The 24,374-nt window shown below is 32.6% G+C and overlaps 3 protein-coding genes and 1 pseudogene across 3 annotated transcripts; 2 read left to right on the top strand and 2 right to left on the bottom strand.

Moving 5' to 3' along the window:
* The first annotated feature begins 722 nt into the window (after nucleotides 1-722).
* LOC111278416 (uncharacterized) lies at nucleotides 723-11,758 on the top strand (annotated as a pseudogene).
* A 445-nt stretch (nucleotides 11,759-12,203) lies between these two features.
* On the bottom strand, nucleotides 12,204-13,528 carry LOC111278551 (large ribosomal subunit protein eL37x-like). Its single transcript, XM_022865153.2, has 4 exons — nucleotides 13,387-13,528; nucleotides 13,161-13,296; nucleotides 12,615-12,716; nucleotides 12,204-12,477 (listed from the first exon to the last, which is right to left on the bottom strand). Exons 1-4 carry the CDS (start codon nucleotides 13,387-13,389, stop codon nucleotides 12,431-12,433), a joined length of 288 nt encoding a protein of 95 aa, XP_022720888.1. The 5' UTR covers nucleotides 13,390-13,528; the 3' UTR covers nucleotides 12,204-12,430.
* Nucleotides 13,529-13,665: 137 nt separating this feature from the next.
* LOC111278415 (uncharacterized) lies at nucleotides 13,666-17,677 on the top strand. Its single transcript, XM_089764667.1, has one exon. The coding sequence runs from the start codon at nucleotides 14,998-15,000 to the stop codon at nucleotides 15,706-15,708; it is 711 nt and encodes a 236-aa protein (XP_089620793.1). The 5' UTR covers nucleotides 13,666-14,997; the 3' UTR covers nucleotides 15,709-17,677.
* LOC111278931 (kinesin-like protein KIN-13B) lies at nucleotides 17,608-23,571 on the bottom strand. The gene is made up of 12 exons (XM_022865692.2): nucleotides 23,153-23,571; nucleotides 22,292-22,510; nucleotides 21,759-21,953; nucleotides 21,415-21,516; nucleotides 20,884-20,961; nucleotides 20,689-20,770; nucleotides 20,148-20,307; nucleotides 19,772-20,065; nucleotides 19,028-19,246; nucleotides 18,545-18,902; nucleotides 18,393-18,458; nucleotides 17,608-18,159 (listed from the first exon to the last, which is right to left on the bottom strand). The coding sequence occupies exons 1-12, from the start codon at nucleotides 23,321-23,323 to the stop codon at nucleotides 17,980-17,982; spliced, it is 2,124 nt and encodes a 707-aa protein (XP_022721427.1). The 5' UTR covers nucleotides 23,324-23,571; the 3' UTR covers nucleotides 17,608-17,979.
* Nucleotides 23,572-24,374: the final 803 nt, after the last annotated feature.

Here is a 24,374-nt window from a genome sequence, read left to right as displayed (position 1 = left end):
ATACAGAATCAAAAGATTCTTCTAATAACGTTATAAAACAACTTAAATATAAAAAAAAAAACACACTTAAAATAATAAAAAAATAATTATTTAAATTTTTATTATTTTATTATAATCAATTTATAATTTTAATATTTATTTTCAATTAATTAAATTTTTAAATTTTTATTTTTATTTAATTAAATTATTAAATATTTATTTTCGTCCAAGTAAATTACTAATTAAACAAAAATAAATGTTATCAGTTAATCAATTTTCATATAATAAAAACTCAATTGATGAATAAAATATTTAAGAGTTTAATTAATTAAAATAAAACAATAAAATTTTATATAATTGTTCAATTTTAATTTAAAAGATTTTTTATATTCTTCTACTTCTAAAACAACTAAAGAAAGATTGGGCAAAAAACAATTAAAGAAATGAGGTTGAGTTTAGTTACGAAATAGATTTGATAGTTCATGTTATTATATAATATAAAATATTATATTTATGTGTTATTTTATATAAAAATTATTTATCATAATTTATATTGATATGAAAATATAAAATATAATTTTTTAATTTTATTAAATTTATTTATAATTTTTAAAATTTTAAATCATATTATTTTTATATTTTTTATTCTTATAATTTATATATCATATTATTATATTATATTTTAAATTATTAAAATTACACAAAAATTAATCATGCTTATCACTTCTCCCTTTAGGACCTCGATGTTGAAAAAGCATCAAATTTGCGTACTAAGCACGACATGGATTCCTCTAAACAAATGGTTTACGAATGCTCCAACAACTTCCCTTCGTTTTGTTGGGTTTCATTGTGAAAGTAAGATATGTTTAAGATTCTTTTTGCAATATTTTTAAAGATATTTAAATAAATTTATTTATATTAGACGTAATAAATTTATAAAAAATTATTTTTCACATCCTCTTAATTTTTAGATACATGCAAAATACAAAATTTTGATTTTTCCTTTTAGTGGTTATAATTTTGCATAAAATTAAATGACTTGTAAATTCTACAAAACAAAAAAAACCATTTTGAAACCAAGCAGATGAACATATAAGAAAATTTATATTTAGGGTTGCATAGTATTGCAAGCAATGTTACTGTGTATGTGGACCAACTATTTAGTTTTCGAAGATTTTTTATTTTTTTTGCTACTCCCCTATAATTATTTTCATGTGATCTTTAAGTGATTTTACTTTCTAAAATAGTATATTATTTCTACCTAATAAAAAAAAAACAAAAGGAAAAGTACATCCAACCATTTTATTCAATAAAATATTCTCTCACCTTAAAAAAATTGAATACCTCAAAAGTTGTTAAAAAAAAAAGTAAATTATATTCATATAATTCCTAAATTTTGAGATACATGTCATTTTGATATTTATAATTTAAAAGATAACTTGTTGATCTTTATATTTTTAATATTATAACAAAATAAATTTTTGTGATGTTTTTTGTTAGTGTTTTCATAAATTTTATCGTTAAATGCTAACTGATGACATGCTTTTGTTGATGTGTATAAAAAAATCCGACTTCAAAAAATCACTTTATTATTTTCAAATTGTTTGGGATAATTTTGAACTTTAAAATTCATTTCAAAGATATTTTAATATTTTTATATTAAATTTGAGGAATTTTTTTATATTTTTTTAATTTTTGAGGAGAGAGAAAAAAGAACTTAAAAAAAAAAAAAAAAAAACCCTTTTCATGGCTTGTCAGTCGTCACTTTCCAGACATGGCAAAAACTTGTGGTAATTTCAACGGCACATGCATTAATTATTCATCATTACACCTCAAAGAAAGAAAATTATTCTGCAGTTGAAAGTAAACACTGAACTTTGTTTAATGAGAACTGAAATGAGCTGATTAGCAGCAACAATAAGTAAAACAAATGGCAGCAATCAGTCACCATAGCAAACTACTTTCACTCTCTCGTTTTATTCATTTTTGTCAAGTTCGAGACTCAAAGCAATATCAAATTTGACAGCTTCTATGTCTTCTGTATATCTTTCAAATTGCATTTCATTTCAAGCAGAATATTCTCATTTGAATTTAATGCAACTGCAGGACATTCTGTACATCGCAGCAAAATGAGGTTTGTGATTAAGAATGATGTTTTCAATTTTGTTCTGCTTCAATTGTTTGCAGTTCCATTTGTTTGGAATAATTTTTACCCTGTCAGTACCAAACCCAAACTAGCGTGGTCTCTCGTGGCTTTGTCAAGTCATTTCTTCTTTATGAAAACTTGGTATTAACATTGTAATGCAGGGTAGACATTGCCTTACAGATGCTTATTACATGAATAATTCATGTAACTGACCTCAATTAAGTGGGATTTGATTTATGTAACCATGAAAATTTGAACTAGTTCAAGTTCATACCTTAAATTTTTCTTCATTTTGACATGGAGTTTAAAGATTTTCAAAAAGAAATTTTCGTTACATGGTTGCCATAATTTGTTTCAACTTCTTGAATTGATACTTACTCTTTTCCTGTTTCTTATATCAGTGACAAGCTCCTTAGTTCTAGTTAATTTGCCTGCTGCTGTCTCCTTAATCATTCTCCTTCGGTATTTTCTGCTACATTATGGAGGAAAGCTACTGTATGCAACAGCAAACCTGCATCTACGAATGCATCGACTACAAAGCAGCCACCAGAATGTCCTAAAGTTGTTGAACATTCTGATTGGACAAGGACAGTAAATTCCTCTGTTGTCGAGAATGCAATAGATCACTTCATAAGACATCTTTTTTCTGAGTGGGTGACAGATCTATGCTATTCTTGTTTAACTCCTGATAGTGAAGGCCCAGAAGAACTGGTGCAGATCATAAATGGTGTTCTTGGGGAGTTTTCAGACCGCATGAGAAATATAAATCTCATTGATTTACTCACAAGGTATAAGTCCATTCCACCACTGTTTTTGGCATGATTTTTATTTAAGACTGATTTAGAGGGAACTAATCTACTTTTAGGATGATGCAGGGACCTTATTAATCTAATTTGTTCACACTTGGAGCTTTATCGTATCAATAAAGCAAGAACTGAAAGGCAACAATCTGGACCACTGACTATCAAATATCGAGATACTGAAATAAGACGTGTCCTGGCTGCGGAGAACAAATTGCACCTGGCTTTATTCCCTCCTGAAGCCGAGCACAAGGTTGTTGAGTTTTTACTTTGACCTCCCTGTTATGCCAAAGTAGTCAATCAATTCAACATTCCTGTAAGAGTGACTGAATGTATTATTCCAGCTTCTGCTAATAGTACCTTATGCTTTGTTTATTTCAGGTGTTGCAACATTTGATGGATGGTCTCGTGTCTTTCACATTCAGGCCCAAAGATCTGCAGTGCTCTTTCTTTCGTTACATTGTAAGGGAGCTTCTTGTGTAGTAATGCGACCAGTCTTAAACTTAGCGAGTCCAAGGTGAGCTGTCTTTCTTTTTTTCCTTGATTTCATTCATTATGTTGCTACTGTTCTTGGTCATCTTGAATTTGGGTGACAAGTTTATAAGTGAGAGGATTGAATCTGCTGTTATATCTATGACAAAGGCTAAGGCTACTTTTGGATTGAGGGAAGGTGAGGGAAGGAAAGGAAAGCAAGGAAATAAGAAAACATTTTTCTTGTTTGATTTATTATTTATATCTTAATAAACTAAAGGAAAGAAAATTAGCATATCCTTCCTTTTTCTCCAAAAGTTTCAATTTTAGATAAACAAAAAGAAAGAAAAAAATAAAAAATTTTAAATATGTAATAACTTTTATATCCTTGTTACATTTTATCATATTTTAAAAGGAATACTATTATAATATTTAAGTTTAATTATTGATGTTAACCATTAATGCTACTTTTAAATTTTTTGTAATTCATTTCTCAACTATCTTTTTAGTCAATAACTTCAAATTTTATATATTTTTAATTTATGCTTAGGTCTTATTTTTTTTATTTTGTAATCACTTTACAAATTTTAAATAATAAAAATAAAAATAAAAGACAAAACATATGTAACAGTAAGAAAATATTAATACTTAAATAAATTTATGGTTAAATTTATCTTAATAATAAATATTTAAAATTTTAATTTTCTAATAGATTAATTTTTTAAAAAAATATTAAAGTATAAAAGTAATTGCAAATATATTTTTTATGAATTAATTTTTAATAATATTCTTTTTAATTGAAATTATTCTTATTAATTTTTAATTTTTTTAAAAATAATTAATATCAAAATTATTCACATGATAGAAAAAATATTTTATTTTAAAAAGATATAATTAAAGTAATATAATATAATATCTCTTTTTTCTTTTTTTTTTTTCATCACTTAAGCAAATAAAGATTGTGATTAATCCATTCATTTTCCTTCTTTTATTCATTTTAATTATTCAAATAAGAGAATGAACTATTATTTTTTTTCTTTTAAAAATTTTTCTTTTTCCTTCTTTTCCATTTCTTTTCTTTTCTTTACTAAATTCAATGGCTAAAGAAGGATTTAATGCTCTCAAGATGGATCTCAGTTCAAACCAAATGGCTCTTCAAGGATTCCGTCTGACCATATTTCTAAGTTTCCAGATCCTTCTGTTACTGGTGTTGAACTTGTACAGTTAAAAACTGACTTGTCCAGAGCTGCTGGAGGCACTACTGCAACAGATAACCTAAATGGAACACATCTTTTGAAGGATCCATTGCTTTTAATGGATACTCGATCTGCCCGTTCATGGAGCTCTGTGCCTTTGAGCCCTCAAACTGGTTTTGAAAGTGGTATCCAGCTACATTCTCCAGGGGGAGAATGGGCTCATGTGTTTAGATCTCATTTCACGTAGAAAGACTGAGGCCCTTGCACCAGAAAATTTTGAGAACATGTGGACAAAAGGGAGAAACTACAAAAAATAAAATAAAATAAAATAAAAAGGAAGGTGAAAAGCGATTAATTGAGCAAGTTCCACAGCATTCCTCTGCTGCGAATCCTGCTACAGTGGATCATTCAAAGGCAATATCTAAGACCGGAGAGAAATATCCAACCAAACTTAACTCATCTGAGAGTCATGCTGCTCAATCTGCATTAACTGATCAGCACAAATAGAAAAATTATTCCCACATGAAGCTAGGAATGTGTCGTACTGCTCTTCAGTTGCATCTCATGAGGAAGATGATGAGCACGACCTTGTTGATTTGGAGGTGGTTGAGTCCGAAAGCAGTGATTCTTTTACTTCCGAAGAAGAAGAAACTGGAAATGTAACAGGTCTTTGTTCACCTGGAACTAAAGTTTGGGCTGGTAGGAGTAACAGAAATCTGACTGTTTCTCACATTCACCATTCACTTGAAAATCCTAAGGGCCATTTGGTAAAGAAGGCTGGTGGAAGGCATGTTCAGTATCGAAGATTAACCAGAGCCCCATCCAGCAGCAAAAGATCTAGATTGACCAGGTAGAAGTTGCCTGTCTTGCAAGAGGTTGAGAGAACGAACTTCGTATCAGGGGATGGACAGGACATACTTCATTCATCTAATGGACATGGAAAAGCTGATGATTTCAGTGATGATTCTGAGACTGAATTCTTTGGTAGAGTTCACAGTGGAGCAACTGCTTCTTCATCTGTTGCTTCTATCTCTATATCAGAAAGTCATAGAATGACTGCTAATTCCTTGCAAAATTCGTTAGTTGTGGATTCTTTCTCTAAATTGAAATTGAAGTACTTACTGATGATGGGGATCGATTTCCTGTCATTATGCTAGAATATTGTATTCTGGTACTCTGTCATATGATTACTGCAAGATTCTTTTCTTATGCAGATTTTGGGTGCAAGCATAGTGAAGAGTGGCTCTAGAACATTTGCTGTTTATTCTATATCTGTTACAGATTTAAATAACAATTATAGTTGGTCAATCAAGAGAAGGTGCATAGGATGTGCTATATACTTTTTGGTCATGTCCTCCCATGATGCATTCTATAGCATTCGTTCTTTAATTGCATAGGCATCTTGGTCGAATTTTTCTAAAATGTCAAATCAGTTATCCTTATCCTCACCTCTATAGCTGTTGCTAATCTTTTTAAAATTTCTCCTTCAGGTTCCAACATTTTGAGGAGCTTCATCAATGCCTTAAACAATTTTCAGATTATAAATTTATTAGATCCAAAATGTAACATATTATATTATCTTGAAATAAAATTTAAAAGTAATATGAAATCTTTTTTTTAATTATTTTAAAATTTGTTAATAAAATAATTTGTTAAATAAAATTTATATCTTTAATTAAACTAATAATATATTTCTACGTATCCAAATACAAAACCATTAATAATATCTCATTAGCCAATATTGTCTCCAACGATTAAGTAATATTTTTTATTTTGATCTTCTAGCTTCTTATAAGACTAACAAAACTTATTATTTACTTATATGTAAGGAGGAAAAAAAAAGAATGAGCAAACCATAGCTTGACAAGTATACGCTCACATACTTTATTGGATCAAGCATTGTTTTCATACATATCATATAAATCATTCAAAAACATTCATTAAATCATAATGTTAAAACATTTCAAAAATCATTATTATGAAAAACATTTCGTAAATCATAAATCAACATCAAAATATATCAATTCTTAAATCATTGCAACATATAATGTCATTTGAATATCATAATCAAACCAAACTATTAATCAATCTTTAGAAATCATCGTATATCATTTTTATATACAAATCATGGATCAATCTTTAAAAATCATCATCATCATATATCATCATTATAATTAGTTTATCGTTAACTACGATCATTGTTATAACCTATGATATTAATCATATCGACAAGTTTATTTTTATAATCATTGCAAACTATTATAACCCGCTAGCTAAAGCTTTACGCTAACTATTATAACCCGTTACTAGGGCCGTATGATCATGTATATGGTAACTACTATTACCCATTAGCTAGGACCGTAGAACTAGTTTTGGTGTTGATGATCCCACTTCTTAAGGATGTAAAAATATAACTATCATAAAATCATTCCTTAAATATAAATAATTTTCTCATTTAATTCATAAGTATAATCCATCATTTACATAGCAAAACACACAAAATAATTATATGCTTGATCCTATTTTCATATATCGCAAGTAAAGAAATAAAATATTTATTCATTTAGAAACATACATATATACATTGGTTCGAAAATAAATAAAGTGTGTGCAATTCTACTTATTTCTTTTCAATTCCACTACTTAATTTTTTCTCCGAAATAATTAATGGCTTATTTAAGATCATTTCAACATATAATAAATTAATTAACTTCTTTTGAGACCATATATATATTAAAACAACTAAGTTATATAAAAGTTAACTCAATTAATTAATACTGACAGCCTGATCTCTTTTCATTAAAATGATCATGTCTTAATATATCCAACTCAAAATTAAGATTTTTTTAATGCGTTAGAAATTAGACTTGATAAACTTTTTATATATATGGCCCACATTGTAACTCCTTGTAGATTAATTACAATAAATGTTGCAATCCATGTCATATGTTGCTATCAGATAGCATGCATGTATACCTTCTCATAAAACTTACATATTTATTAATAAGAGATTCTAAATTCAATTTCACTTATTTCATTAGAAGGTAGACTTAATAACCTTTTCAAACATGTATGGCTCAATTCTTAATTTCTTGTATAAAATTTAAGATAATTTTCGTAATTCAACCCTGATGATGCTATCATATAGTCTATATATCCTTAAGTAAAAATTAGGCAACTCTTCATAAAAAACTTGAATTCAACTTTCATTATTTCATTAGAAAGTAAACTTAATAACATATAAAAATTACATATTTATTTCATTATAATAAAAATTACATATTTATTCATAGGAGACTCTAAATTCACTTCCGCTTGTTTCATTAGAAAGTAGACTCAATAAATTTTTCAAACATGTATGGTTCAATTCTTAATTCTTTGTATAAAATTTAAGACAATTTTTGTAATTCAACATTGATGATGCTACCATACAGCCTATATATCCTTAAGTAAAAATTAGACAACTCTTCATAAGCAACTCATATTTAACTTCCGTTTATTTCATTAGAAAGTAGATTTAATATGCTTTCCATCGATATATAATAGTCATAGCAATATCTAATCTTTTGATATAAAATATTGTTTTAATCCACTATTGTAGATAATAACATCTTTTTCAAAAACAGAATTTTTTCTTTAATATTTAAAAATTCAAATCTTCACTTTCAACCTTTAAAATCCATTCAATAATCATCATTAAATCTTAATAACAATATGTAAATAAAACCCAATATTTTATCCAAATCGATCATGAAAATTAATAAAAGATTTTATAATTTTTCTTGATTTTTTTTTCGAAACTTCAACTCTAAATAACAATAACCAACATGATATATTTCTTAAATAAAAAGATAGTATATACTCACTTTTAGGAGATTAACTTGATTGTAACTTTTGATTTCGAATCTCTAATTTGATTTTCCATGGTCATTAACTCTAAGAAAAATAAGGAAGAAAAACTCTTATTTCTTTTCTATTTTATGATAACTAGATTTTTTTTCATTTAATACTTCATTTTTTTTATTAATTAATCTCTTAATAAATTAATGAATTTTGACATTAACCTAACCCAATTATTATTTGGACTAGGGTATTACATAAACTTCACTTGCCACCAAAGCATTTTCTCTAAACAGTTTTAGATGTTCCCGTAACACGAGAACGATGTAAATTGCTTGACAGATATTTAAAGGTTAAACACTTGAACTCATATATCGTTTTTCTTTGACTACGGGGGCATATCTGTTGAGCAGAATTTATTCAAATTGATATTTTACTTCTATATTGAGGTTTCTTCCTAAAATATGTTTGTTAGACTGTTTGATTGCTAGTACTTCCATCTATCCAAAGTGCCGATATGAGATCTATCTGTAGTTTGTATATAAAAGATAACTGTAGCATATGCTTTATAGAGTTCATATTTGAAGCATTATTCATGTCACTTATTAATAAATAAATATCAATTTTTAAAATAAATATAAACTAGTTTTGTTTATATAACTAAATAAATCTAGATTCTATAAACCCATGCTTTATATACTAGTTTTGTTTATCTTTCTATTTTTATAGGACTTGCTAATATTTTTGCTTCTTCAAAGCTCCTGTAGCTTCCTACTAGTCTCAGTTGGACTTCTATTTTCCTTTTCTTATGGAAAAAACGAGTTGTTCCTTTTTTTATTTGGGAAGACAAGGGGATGGAGGGCAGTCTCAGATTTCTTCCATTCTATGCACAATCTCTTATTATATGCATCTTGTAATGCAGACATACATATTCTCAAATTCTTTTTCTATAGTTGAAACATTGTCAGGCAATTCAGATTTAATTTAGTAGACTGAATGTGCATAGTTTGCTTTTTCTCTCTTAACCTGTTTTTAACTGATTTTTTTGTGTGTTCGGGAACCTTCTAGTTGACCTTGACGATTATCCATCTGAAAAGAGCAAAAGGGTCACAAATGTTATGGGGCCTCTGATGGGTCCCTTATCTTCCTGGAGGGAACGGTTAAACACTGAAAGCAAGGTATCTGCATTTCAAATGAAGCCTAATCTTGCAATGGATGGATTAAGCAATGCAAAAGATGTGTCTTATTCTCCAAAAAAAAATTCACACTAAAGAAAGGGAAAAGTCCTTTGAAGATTCAGGCAGTGATTCTGATACTCGAACGCGAAATAATTTGTTTGCAGGAAGCACTGGGAAGAATGTTAAGGGAAGAGAAAGAACGATAAAATGGAAGATGCTTCCGAGTTGCTTCTTGGTACTGCTATGCACCCAACCCTTCATACAGACGTAATCAGTTTGAGGCAAATATTTTGTTTCCTTCATCAGTGTTTATAGAACTAATATGGCTGTCATAACCTTGTTTAATGGAATGGTAAAACTTTCTTGTGTCATACTTAGTATTTGCAAAGCAATTTGAAATTATGAGGCTTCTAGGCTCCTCAGGGGTTTTTAATGGAGACATCTTCTTTGCAGTGAGTGCCACCAAATTTAAGTGTCCCAATATTAAATTTGATGAATGTCATTTTCCAGCTCCAGGATGGTGGATGGATTAGGTACATAAATGGTTATAGAACTATGAACTTATGTCAGCATTATATTTTGATCTTCTGATTAGCATCATCACATCGAGTTCTAACCAGATGTACAAGTTTACCCCAAAAGCTGTTCTTTGCATTTGCATTTCAGGCGTAAAGCTTTTTGGGTGGCCAAACATATTCCAGAACTTAGAATAGGTGATGCTTTTGATGATTGGCTGATAGACAAGATCTAGCTGCTCAGTTGTTGCTTCAGGAATCAAGCGCTTGAGCTGGTAATTATTTGATTGCAGCAATGGTCAAGAAATGATTTTTTGTTTGAAAAGTGTAGCAAATGTAACTGGTAACATCTTTTAGTTGTATCAGAGACCTAAAAACAAATGTAGTCCTGACCAATCTTGCAAGAGAATTTATTGAAAGGGGCAGACCAACCCTCAATGATATTAGCTTGGCCTTTCGACTGCAACAATTGTTTTTCCTACTGGAAGTTTCGATAGAGCTTAGTCTAGATCTGTGGGTAAAATATTTTTAAAACCCTCCACTTTTAGGAGGGTTAAGAACAAGATCAACTGGGTTTCTGTTCACTGTCTTATCTGGCTTACATTTTATATTTTTACAGCCTCTATCTTATCTGTTGTTGCCAAGTTGGACCATTTTTTCTCTGTACTTCCTTGTGCTTAACTTTACTACTTTGGGACTTGTTCTTTGGGAATGGAAGTGGATTGTGTTACAATGTTTTTAGAATTTTTGTTTAATAAAGCACCAGTTAAGTGCTTGTAACAGGACCTCCTACAATTTTCATGCAGATACTTAGGCCTGAAGGAATATTCTTCCAAACATCCAGTAGCCCATCCCATGCTTCACCTCGTAGTCCAGAGGCTCCTGAAATATCTTCCCCTAGATTGAATGATGTGGGGCAACAGCCGGAAGCAGAACGTCCTGCAAATTTTGTTTATGAGCTAATAATTGGTAGTTTTGCTTTATCATGAATGTTTTTTATTAATAATCTGCATTAATACAGGACAGATGTTGTTGAAGTGAAAATTTTCAACCTAAGCAAAGGCAATGGACTCAATTTTTTTGATACAGACAATGCACCTGCTGCTATTGTGGGTCTTGTTGGTCCCAAGGAGTATGAACAATGCGCAAATGATCTGTATTTCTTTGTTCAGGTACTCAAAGAGCAAGAGACTTCGTTTTTTATCTTTTAACATAGAACATGGTCTTATTTAAAGTAACAGCAATTAGGTTGATGATCGGTAATTGATATGAGCTAGGTACTTTATATCTGGTCTAGCGCTGTGAGAAATGAGGGCATCTTAAGGGAGAACATGATTGATGCAGGTTGTTATAGCGTCCAGAAACTTGGTTTTCCTATTGTTGGGCTCTAACTGAAAATTTCGCTCGATTGTTGCACGTCAAAACTCATTACAGTTATGATAGCTCATTCGCATCATTTTTTTGTCTTGTTCTCTCTTGTTGCAGTTTAGCGTTTGTTTGAAGCTGCTGGCATATGCCTTATTGATGGATTTTGTCCTGTTCTTGCTGTTGTCTGCATTTCCGGAGATTGGATTATATATTCAAGCGGTTGCACGACGAAAAACATAAGTTCGATTAATTTAAAGCAAATTAGTCACATTTTTGAATTATAGAGTTCAAATGATAAGTCTGGCCAGGCTAGGTATTTTCCCTCAGGTACAATGTTTAGAATTTAGATTCATGTCTACCGTTGACCTTGATTAATTGCACATTTTACAGTGTCAAGATCATCCATTCACATACATGTCCCACTTCTGTAATTCTCCTTTTTCATAACTTCACTTTTCGAGGAAATTGTAAGTAAATCTTGAGATTAGTGAAAATATAATGGAAAGCTAGTTTCTCTTCATCCCAAATTTTACTGTTCAAATTTTTTTCCTAATCTTTCATCTAATGGCAGGATGACCTGATGAACCCATATTCAAGTAACAATTCCAAGTCTTAATCCTCTGACTAACAATTATCACGATAGATAATAATTTGAGAAATACCATGTCTAAAATGTTTCTACCATCATGAACAAGATTATACGGGCATCATAACCAAAACAAAACATCATTAACTTAAAAAAAAAAAAAAGTATCAATTAATTCAGGGTCAAACAACAATAGCCTCATCCATCCTTGTTCAAAATTTAAAGCAACTACATAAAAATAGAGACTAACGCAACTACAGCATCCAATGTAATTGACACCCTTCGATTAATGTTCCCATAAAACCTTTCCTTACAAAGATGGCTTAATCTGAAACAACTTCTTAACCCCTCTTAAGCAGAAGCTGCTGCAACCTTCTTCCTAGGTGTTGCTTGAGTACCTAGATCATGATCCAACACAAAAAATTGAAAAAAAAAAAAAAGACTTAAAGTAGAACAGATTCAACAGACTATGTTCATATGCAGAGAAGCTAAAAACTATAAACCAATGAGCATAAGACAATTAGCAGTTTGATACCTTCTCTGAAACCACTCTTGAACCTGCGAGGGACATGGCGTAGATACCTCATCCTGCCGGTACCAGTGGTCTTTCTTCTGATTGCCTTCACACTCCAGTTATCTGAATCCCACAATAAAAATAAAAAAAATTCCCCTTAGATTTAACAATTAACACCTAATTACAATCCATTCACACATTTAATATTTAACCATTATCTTCTCACATGTATTCGTAAGTACATGAAGCCCCATGGTCATTCACATTCATGTAACATTAAAATCAACAAATACAAAGAAACATGTTGACACCACCTCCTGCAAGTATACAAGTTCATACTTTTACAAAGAAATAAATTGACATCTGCCCATTTTTCATTGATCACATTCAAGGGAAAAACAAGCAAGAAACCTATAAATCCAGGCACACAGTCTTGTCAAAGAGGTTAACTTGAACAAAGCCAGACGATTAGCTGAACAAAAGCAAACCCAGATGCGAAAAGAGACTTAATAACACAGTGAACAACGGAAAAAATGTTTAGATACGAAAGAAAGAAGGGGCACTTACATTTCCTCTTACGGGCAGCAGGGAAACCACAGGCAGCGCAACGGCTCTTCTGGAGATGGAAGCTTCGGCGGCCACATCTTACGCATAGAGTGTGGGTCTTGTTCCTTCTCTTACCAAAACTCCCTGTTCCCTTTCCCTGCACATTACCATAGTCATTTCATTTGCAAATATCGAACCAGATCAATGGCAGAAGAAGATGAAGAGTATTTTGTTTTTCGTTTTTTACCATTGGAGCCGACGCAGGGCCCTAAGATATGGTGCTTTTGGCTCTGAAGAAGAAAGAAAGCGGCGACGGGGCTATGATTTAAATGGGGAGGCCAGTGGAAGAAAATAATATGACAGCAACAAGGGTTTTTTACGATTGAGACGTGGCACATTTTGAACGGTTTGATTACTTGGATAGGTCTATCTTGAGTTTTTTCTTATAGTTTTGGGTCAATATCAGAGCCCGATATTAGGCTTGGGTTGGATGGAACACGTGTGGGAAATAAATCAATAAATAAATCCTTTTCCTACTTAAGATAAATCCAGAGCTTTTTTATATGGAGGAAATTATTTTCTTTCGAATGGTCGTAAAATTGTAGTTTTTTTTTTAATTTTTTTATTTCATCATTCAGAAAAGGGTTGAATCTGATGAAAAGCAGAAAAATAATGGTCAAATTGGTTCAGATGATGAACCTGATTGGATCAAAAACTTTGTTGAACAGAGACAACCAAATGAATGACAAGAACAGCAAGAAAAAAGAAGTATGGTTTTGTATCAGAAAAATGCGAAAAAAGATAGTCACATGGATTTATTCTCACGTGATCTAGACGAGGAATGTTTCCAATGGAAACAAAGACAGCAAAAGATCACTAAAGAAAAATGATGTCGAGGACTTGGGTGATGGAGAGTTTTTGCCTGAAGAATATGCAAGTAAAGAGGAAGTTGGTGTTGGGAGTTCGAATTTAGCGGTTGCAGTAGTTGAACTTAGAGCTAGATGTCCAACAGATTCTTAATGCTACCTTGCAGCCTCATAACTAGTTACTTTTCATGTTTTATAGGTGCCCACTTATAATATATATGTTGGTGGGAAAAGAGGGTTTTCTTGACTAATGATGGTTTTTTTTTTTGGTGCAGAAATTAAGTGCAGAGGCCCAAAAAAAAAAAAAAAGGCCAACCAAGGCTTCTTGTGGATGCCCAATGCTCAGAAAACATGAACCAGAAAAACAGTTTAAGAATGAAATTTCTCAGCAAGGGGCATTGGACATTGAAGATCCTGTTCGACTAGGAAGAAATATAGAAACATGTCCATATTGTGGCTCCTGAAGCATGACCACCACTGCTGATCATGTGATTCTTCCATATCAATCACTCCTTTCAAAATCATCACGTGAAGCCCTGGAACTGAATCCCAAGGATAATGTTGTTGTTATAATAGATGAATAAAATTGACATCCCTAGTTGAGAAACGAGGTTAACTTTAGGCTGCTTCTGCTTTAGAAATCAGTTCAGTGGCCCAACTCTTCAGCCTGGCGTCAAAAGTTACCCTTTTAACCATATCTAACTGCTTTTGCTTTCTTCTTCTTTTATTTTCCCTTAAATTCTTAGTACCATTTCTAACAATTCTGGATTTGAATTTATCAGGGAAGAGTGAAGACTCATCTTAGGCAGAAATATTGCCTCACAAGCCATCTGCTGTGATGCTGTGAATGGAACTTCCTTGGTTCCTTTAGGCTATATTTTGTCAAACCATAGGCAAAACAAAGGTTCAAGCTACCTGTTTTAGGTTGGTGGAATGACTTTATTTTAGCAAGGGTAACTGCAAGAAAGTGACTTGACTGTGCAAGCATCGAAATGCACCTTCTCTTGAAATTAATATTTATTTATATTAACAAGAAGCCTCATCATACAACACTACTAGCAAAAATGCTGCTGATTCAAAAGACCGGTAACTTCTTTCACAAAACAGTTGAGAACCTTAAATCTTTCTTCCTTGTTGGATACCGAAAGCTATCCAAACCACCCCTCCCAGACCCCTTCTTTTGCACTGGTAGCTACAGAAAAAAGCACCCAAAAGATCTATTATACACTGACTTTTGTAACAACTGGGAAGTTGATTTAGAGAAGGCAAAGATGAGAAAAAAGAACGATCTCATGACATTGAAAGAGCAAATGAGGGAAGAAGATGAATGTAGTGGAAACTTCATGAACTTTGCAGATAAGAGTCCAGTAAAGAACAAAAAGAAAAATGGAGGGAAAGAGGAGGAAAGGAAAGTGGGAAGTTTACCATTGAGTAAGGGAGAGGATCAATATTATTACAAGAGGAATGGAGGAAGTTATGCATTAGCACAAAAGATGAAGGAATTGGAGATGATGGATGTTGGTGGTATGGAACATGTATTGGATGTGGAAGAGGCGCTCCATTATTATTCTCGGCTTAAAAGTCCAGTGTACCTTTCTATTGTTGACAAGTTTTTCATGGACATGTACTCAGAATTCTCTGTTCCACAGGCCTCTGCCAGCATCAACGGTTCAAAGCAAAGATTCGGATCAGTTAGGTTGTAGATCATGTCTCCCACACCTTTTCTTGTGCATATCAATCTGTTTTCTTATACTAGATTCTTTTCTATGTTGTGTGTTTGTCTGCATTCTTCTGCTACTTTAGCTTTTAGTTCTGTTTCTCTTTGATCGTTATAATTTGCTTGAGCATCTATTGTTACCAATGAAGCATAGAAGTTTCATATCAAATTTTTTTTCTGTGAATAAACTTGTTTCGATAAAGCACAGAGATTGACTGTTAGAATCATTATTGTCAATTGTGCCTTCTGGCATCATGAGAATGTGTAGGTTCCCTTTTAACACATGTATGGATTTTTACTTTCAATGAGGCCTTTTCATCATTTGAGTTCTGCATCACACACTGCATGGTCAGAGGAAATTTTTAGTTTTGGCCTGAATGTGAAAACCAGTTAACTGAGGCCATCAATGAGACCCAGTTACTAGAAAATCTATTTCACTTATATGAACCTCAATAAAGTCATTCCTGTAAGCTGATGTTACAATTACGATGTGACTACAACAGTTCTTAAAAAAACAAAAGCACCAAAGACCTCACAAATTCGGATGAACAAACCATACTGGTTTCCATTCACACTTTTTCTCTCTCATCATGCCATCTTGAACAAAAGTGCCGGATCCGCCTCTTGGTGCCTTCAAAACATGGAGATTTGAAAGCTTCAAAATTGCTATGGTGAAGTGTCGTAAGTGGAGGCATCTGAAGCATATGCTTTACCCATAGTCCAGTTTCTTCCCCTATCATTAGCCTCTGATCATCATAGAGGATCGCTTTACCTTGCAGAAGACTGATAGTACAGTGTACCAAAGTCTGCACCAATTCCCTCATAGGTCATCTCCATTCCTTGATTGTTTGGTGAAGATAATTTTTCAAAAGAAGATGATGCTGCTGCTGCTACTTCGAATGACAGTGAGTTGTAAAATGAAGCTGTTGGAGATGGTGAAACATCAAAAAAAGGTGATGGTGATATTGATATTGATGAGTGGTTCTTGGGACATTTTGATGTCTTTTGGTTAAGAAACTCAGAAACAAGAGTTGGGTGTCCCACCAAAGTTATACAGACAGTTTTGAAAGAATTTGCAGTGGATAATTCCAATGCTATGAGCAACTGGGGAGTGAAATAGAGATAATCAAATTCCAGTATACTTCTCAGACCATACATTTCTTCTGCAACAAGAAAAAACTGCTACAGCAGTTTGCCAGTTTCCATCACATAACTAGAGCATAAGCAAAATCCTCGAAAAAAAAAAAGACAAACATTCATTAGCCGTTTTGTTAGTGCTAATCTACGAGGCACAAACATCTAAGATTTTCAAACAAAGTAGAGATAATGAATAAATTAAGGTATCAATAGGTAGTGAGATAATCGAAGGAAAAGTAGATGTAAGTCTTTCAGTCTGGCTGCAAATAAGACTTGTTCTGGAATGAAACAAAGCAGGGAAGTACCGGCTTGGATTACTCCCAATACTAGGCTTGGTAGAGTTGAAATAAGCAACAAAACCCAGATCAAAGATTCACCAAAGAAATGAGAAACCCATCTTAAAAAGCTCTAGGGAGAGATTAAGATGACCACCTCAATGAAGCAATCGTAGCACAGTTGGTGAGTGTTTTTCTTGGAAGAGATCCAAACGCACAAAAGGACTCAAGATTTCTCATCATAGCTGATTCAAGACATTTGGCATCATTGATAATTTTTTTTCTCTTTTATTGATTTCCTTTAAGGATAATATAATAACAGAGGAGATCAAAATACCTTTTTTAACTGAAAGTTCGTTAGGACTGTTACAGTTAACTCTGATCTGGAATTTGGAAATGATCATAGCCGTCGATTTCATAATCCATCAAGATAACTGTTTTATGACCAATTATGATTTTTTTTTTTCTGTAAATGAAACATTGAATAGTCTGGGACATATTGGAAATAATGAAACCAATTACAATCTGCAGAACTTTACAATAGCATACCAAAGGATATGTAAATCCATTACTTGCTTTGCCTATTGCTTGTTGAAGAACAAACAAACAAAAATAAATAAATAACATGATGGAGAAGAGAGAGAGGGCGGGTTCATCCCTTGCAGCAATGCAGGTGAATATCATCCGGCAAACTGCTGCAAAACCAAATTCAGATATACTCTCCCTTAAAAATCACCCAAAAAAAAAAAAAAAAAGCCATACCCAAACCCATGATTAGGTCAATCTAGCAATGTGTTTTGGGAGAAGTAAAATTCATAGTTTGACTTTCTATCTTCATCCCATAATCAAGAGCCAGAAGAAGATACTAAAACGTTATGCTCCTTTAAGCGCTTCTGGAAATGAGCCAAACGAGTTTGTAACTGCATGATGGCAGCAGCCTTCTGAGAAAGAATAACATTTAATCTCGATATATAATCGTCCAGCTGGTTCCCAGGTTGGTCTGCTTCAACCAGCAGGTTCATCTCCTGTAAATGTTAAATGCAAATTTAATAAAACATTAAAAGATGTAGAATCCTAGATCATTTGTCCCAAAATCATGCAAGCAGAAGCTCAAACAATATAATAAGCTTACCGACCATTAATTACTGCTTTATGAGTTGCAATATAGCAAACCAATGAGGAAAATAATGTGTTCAGAACTCAGATTATATCAGGGTGAAAAACAAAAACTTAAAAATAAAACGGTCAAATTGTTTACCTCTTTGACGATATTCATAGTCTCCTCCACTTGTTTTCTGTGAGCATTTACAAGATCCTCCTCTTCCTGAGTAAAAGCAACACACAGGCTTTAACATATAAACGAACTTCTTTTCATGTTTCTAACAATAATCAGTCTCTTACAAAAATTACCTGTAGGAGGGCATTCAAATCATCATCAGATTTCGAATGCTTAAAATCATATCTTAGTGGTTCCTTCCATTTGGTCTGACCATTAGGCTTCCGTAACTTGTCCTCCAAATTAGAAAAACTGTATTGATCTGGCTTCCCATTTTTCTTCCCCATCAGTTTTTCCTGCTCATAGGAATCTTCTGATGCATCAAAATCATCTCTTTCATTTTGCTCAGGCCATGGATTGTTAATATTATCCTCATAGGTTGATGAAATTGGCAAAACCGAAGATAGGGGCTGAGCAGTTGATTCTTTCAGGTTTAAGGTGGAGGATAATACATCCTTCTTAGTATTTCCCCCCTTTGAAAGGCTCTTCACCCTGGATGTAGTTTTGCATTGAGCAGAAATCAAATATATGAAAGGAAAAAGCAACTAAAAGCAAGAGCAGAATAACTTTAAAACAGATGCTGAAACAGTTTTTATAGTCAAATTAGTTATATTCACCTATCAGCATATCTTAAGGTGTTCAGAGTGTGTTCACATGACCCTGAGCTTGGTGAAATACAAGATATCATAACAGTGCGTGAATTTCCCATAAACGAGTCCCGTAGAACCTCTGTCAGTTTACTGCCTCTGAAAGGAATGTGACCCTGATCATTGTCAAGTGCTCTTATGCACTCCTTCAAAGCAAGCAAGCTCTTGTTGATCTCTGCACCTTCCATTCTGCATCACAAATAGAAATGGCTAAACTAAACAAACACATCCAGCAAAATTAATTAAGTACATATCTAAAGCTTGTTCAACATGAAGGAAAAAAAAAGGGATGCTAGAGCCAAACATCATGAATTGGAACCAAATTTCTTCTGCAAAAATATCAACTCCAGGTGTGTTTAGACTTCTTAAACACCCTTGTACTTTGAAATGTTTGACTTGATAATAATCATTTAAGTGAAATTAATTAAGAAGACTAAGAAGCTAAGACACCTACATGACTTGAAAAAGTTGAGATGATGCAGAAACTCTGGACTATTGGGCATAACATTTTCTCTCCAATATTTTTTCTGTTAGACAAATTTAGCATATATTCAGTTACAATGCATTGTAATCCAACTTTAATATCAGATAGGACAACATTGCTTCTTTATTTCAACTATTGCCTCCATTAATGCATCAAAATATCAAGCTCTGCAACTCAATCTGCTCTATATCCATGGTCATATAATTTGCAATTGAAAGAATGCACTGTACCTTGTCTGCTTATCATTATCCGTAGTATCTGCACCTCGTTCACTTCCAGCCAGATCTATAAAGGAGAGCTTGCCAACAACTCGGGGAGGCTTGCCATCAACAGATTTCTTGATAGCAAGCTGAAGAATGGCATGAGAACGGGAGGATTCCTCATTTGCACCTGTGGTACCAGTACTTCTTGTGGCACTTCCTTTCTCAATGAGCTCCTTAATAGTCTCCACATCTGATACTCTGTACTCTTGCAGACCCACAATGCAAACTTGCTGCTTACCATCCTCCCGCATGCAAAGTTTTCTGCACAAAGAAGGATTAGCTTTCATTGAATTTAGAAACAAATAGCAGTGACTAGATAAAAAGGATGCCTATAACAACTTACTTCCTATCACTAAGGAGATCAAATAATTTTCCTCCATATATCTCAAAGAAGCTCACAAACAACTGAAACCCTTGGTTCCTGTAGGTATGGTGCATCAACCTCAAGATATCCCGAGAAGCTTTAAGGGGAAGGGGCTTCATAGTATAGGTTTTTCCGCTTCCTGAACAAGAAAAGACCTATAAGTGTTGGATGGCTTAAAGCTGTAACTCAAAAATATGAGATGACTCGATGAAAAAGGTAAATTTTAGTATCCAACAAGAAAATTTTGCAGAAAAAAACAATAAAGGCATCCTTCAACTTTGCCAAACTTAGGCGGATAAAAAGAAAAGGCTAATGTCCAACCATAGAGATAAGAGATTTATCCTTACAAATGACCAACAGGAGTATGCCAAAAAAAATTACTGAGAATAACATATTTGGAACGATTTAAAATTATACAAATATTACACTAAAATGTATAAATTCAAAATTTAGGTCATGCAAAACTGATTTCATCATAGTATGTTAGTATCTATCCAATAGTTTCGTGACAGCTATTCACCTGTTTGACCATATGCAAAACAAGTCGCTTTAGTGCGCTGAAAAATTATAGGAACTATAGGCTCCACAGTCTCCCGATAGACCTACAGAAAATGAGACAAAGATAGGCTGAGAAAAAAAAAAAACCATTCTAGGAAATCCATGTTTTGTAATGTATCCTTCCTTTATCCACTAATAATTTAAATCATATACTCACCTCATCATTTGAGACCTCCTCATTTAGCACGGCATCAAAAACAAATTCATGCTTCTCCATGTATTCTGTTAGGTCAACCTACAAAATGTCAAGAATTAAATGCATCAAAACATTTAGTATGAGGATCAATTATACTCAAATATCTACATATGCTACCATGCTAGATGAGTAATTGACCTGTCAAAAGCCAAGTGATAAATAAACACAAAATAAAATGCCATTAGTTTTTTAACATGCTATGGTATAGCATAAAAAACATATAATATTTCTTAAAAGAAAAGACAAATAACCATTTGGCACAGAAACTCTGAAAATACAATTGAACCTACCTTGAGATTGCTGATTGCTGTACATAATCGCTGCATGTCATTAGTCCCACTCACATTTTTTTTAAATTACCTCAGGGCATAGAATTGGGACACACCCATTTGGAGAATCTCTGGGTTCATTTTGATCCCTATGTTCTTATTTCACCTTTGTAGTATGGTATATAGTATTGTGCTTGTAAAGGATAAAACAAAGTTATTGTACCTTAAGTTTAGTCTCATGGACTACTAGGGAATTGGAAAGTGTCTCTATGATATCTTCCTCATTCTTTGCTAACTCCTTTTTATTGAGAGGTCTCTTGCGCACCTGCAGTCAAAACCCCATAGAAACTGAGTCGCAGTGGTAGTAGTAGTGCATGTAGGATAAACATGATGTTGAGCATTATTTTACTTGAGCAAAGCATGTCATGCATGAATGTGGTTCAGCATGAATTCACAAGCTATTAACCAGCATCCACTGCTCTTGCCCGCATTGCATTTCCTTTAGGGTGAAAACAGAGCAAATTAAGAAGAGCTAATCAAGGGTAAATTAGCACCACAAAAACATACCACGACTTTGATCTTAGCAACTGAATTGACCTTCTCTCTGTCTGCAGCAAAGCTTTTGAGGAGGCTATTCTCTGGCACACCACTAGCTCTTCCTGTTTGTTTCTTGTTTGAAATATAGGGTTCAAAGTCATCAAAGCTTCTGCCTCGAATATGATGATAGAGAGAAGGACCATCATACAGGTTGGGAACCAGCATCTATCACCAATAAACAAAAAGCACTAGCATAATTAAACATGAAAAATTAAATTACTCCCAATATGAATTTTTAATTTTCCAATCACTTGGCAACCGCAAAAATGAATCTATCCAAAGCAGATGCAATCAAATCTCTAAAGTTTAACCTGCATACTTATTGGGGAAATAAAAGTACAAAGATCTTTCAAGTTCATTAATGTTTCATATTTGATGGACAGGAGTACTTAGCATGGACTGCATATCACACATAAATAAAAGATGTTAACCATAATTATTAAATGTAAAATCAACATTCACTAAATGACTATAACTCCTAGAAAAAATGATGAAGGACAAACCTCAGGCAGAAGCTCTGTATCAAAAGAATGCAGATCCAAGAGACCAGGACTGAGCTCATTGGGCGAGTCTTCACCACTCTTACTCTGGCTTGATGGCCGTGAACTAAATGGAGGAGTGGTAGGATCCGTGAAAAAGTTATTCCCCGTATTAAAACCCCTCTGCAAATTCCTATACATTCTAGACCCTTGTCCTCCTCCACCGCCAAAAAACTCACAATCCTGCTTTCAAATCAAGCGGCAAAATAGCATAATCAAGAATTCCAAATAATAACCACATATGTACATTGTAATGAATATTGATCCACAAATATCTAGAAGCTAACCCTTTAATGAAAATCTTCTCTTTCTAATTTTTCTGAGCATTTTTTTTTTACTCTTCTCTTTCTGAATTTTCTGGGCATTTCTTTTTACTCTTCAAGTAGTAGAACATCAATAGAGCATCAAAAGTTTTAACAGATTAATAAAAAATTTATCTTTTTCTTTAATCTTTTTTTCTTTCTGGCAAAGCGATTTTAGATCTACAAAAAAAATTAAGAATTTATCCATAAAGAGGAAAACCCATTTATGCTCCAATAAAATGGCATCTGCAAAAACTACATTTTGATTTTTTTTAATAAAAAAAAAAAACTTACAGTAGTCGGCTTTCTCACAGTTTTCATTTTCCAAGCAACGAAATAAAAGGGTAAGAATTGAAATTATGTAATTAGATCTATAAAAGATTCACACATTTTCAGTTTGTACTTACTAAAAATAGTAAATTTTCTATAAAGAAAATAGATTGCCATTTTCATCTTATTTTTCTAAATATTATCCTGAACCAAAAATACAACAAAAATTGAAAAAGAGAAAAAGTGTGAAGACCTGAAGAGGAGGAATAGAGTTGTTAGAAGAGTGAAGATGCTGAAGACCAGCAGACTGAAGCCATCTACCATTCGACGTCGTTTCCAAGAAGTTATCTGAGTATTGTCTCTGATGGTGCACCTGCACTCCTGCCGCACCAGATCTCTGCCCCTGTCTACCCATTCCGTTCATCTCCTAACTCTCTCCCCTCAGTCAATTATTTATACTGTAATAAAAATTTTAAAAAAAAAAAAACTTCGATGCTTCGATTCAAAGCTTCCCTTTCTATGTCCTTCCTTGAAATGAAATTAATAAAGAAAATGCTATGCACCCGATCACCCAATTAACACTTAATCGGATCTCAATCGGGTTTTTTTCTTTAGTTTTGGTTTTCGACAAGATTCAAAAGGAAGAGTAAAAAAGATGAGGACTCCTGAATCAGAGGAGGAGGAGGAGGCGAGAGAAATTCTTTATTTTTGAATTTTGAACAGTTTGGAGACAAGTGTGGCACGTGCCGTGGCGTGAAAGGAGAGTGGAAATAACGACGATTCGTTGAGCCTGGGCCCTGGAGTGGCGGTGGTGGGCCTATCGGCAACCACCATCCCACATGGTTGGGGACCATATTAACCAGTTGCGCGCTTTTGAGTCTTCTCATTCAAAACTCCCACTTTGGAGGGATATTTTGTAAAGGCTGTGTGGAAGGATGATAAAATTGATTTTGTTGATATTAAAAACAGTAAAGATGTTAAAATTATAATTTATAGTGAAGTATATATGTTTGAATGTAAATTTACGATAATAATAAAATTAAATATAATAAAAATAAAAATAATTGTTAAAATATTATATAAAAACAATATATAATAAAATTTATAATATATGATTATTTTTATTTTATAATAATTATATTTTAAAAAATTAATATATTTATACATCTTAAAATAAAAAAATAATATTTATTTACATTATTGTTTATATAATTATTTATTTTTTAGTTTATTAAATAATTATATAAATAATATTATAAATAATTATAATAGATTAATTTGAAAAACTTTAAATTAAATAATAAAATAATAAAAAATAAAGCTATAAGTGACTAATCAAAGGTCGAAAAAGAAGAAAAGTGGCAGGATATATCCACCATTCATTTTAATCTAAGAACAGAAAGAGAAGAAAAAAGAAAAAGCAAGGAAATTAAAGACAAAAAGAAAAAAGCAGGGTGAAAAACTAAAAGTTTCAC

This window comes from Durio zibethinus, chromosome 8 (assembly GCF_047325235.1).
Source record: "Durio zibethinus cultivar Kanyao isolate XHJ-2024 chromosome 8, ASM4732523v1, whole genome shotgun sequence".
NCBI lineage: Eukaryota > Viridiplantae > Streptophyta > Magnoliopsida > Malvales > Malvaceae > Durio > Durio zibethinus.
Note: the sequence above shows the minus strand (reverse complement) of the source record. Positions and strands in the feature narration are given on the sequence as shown.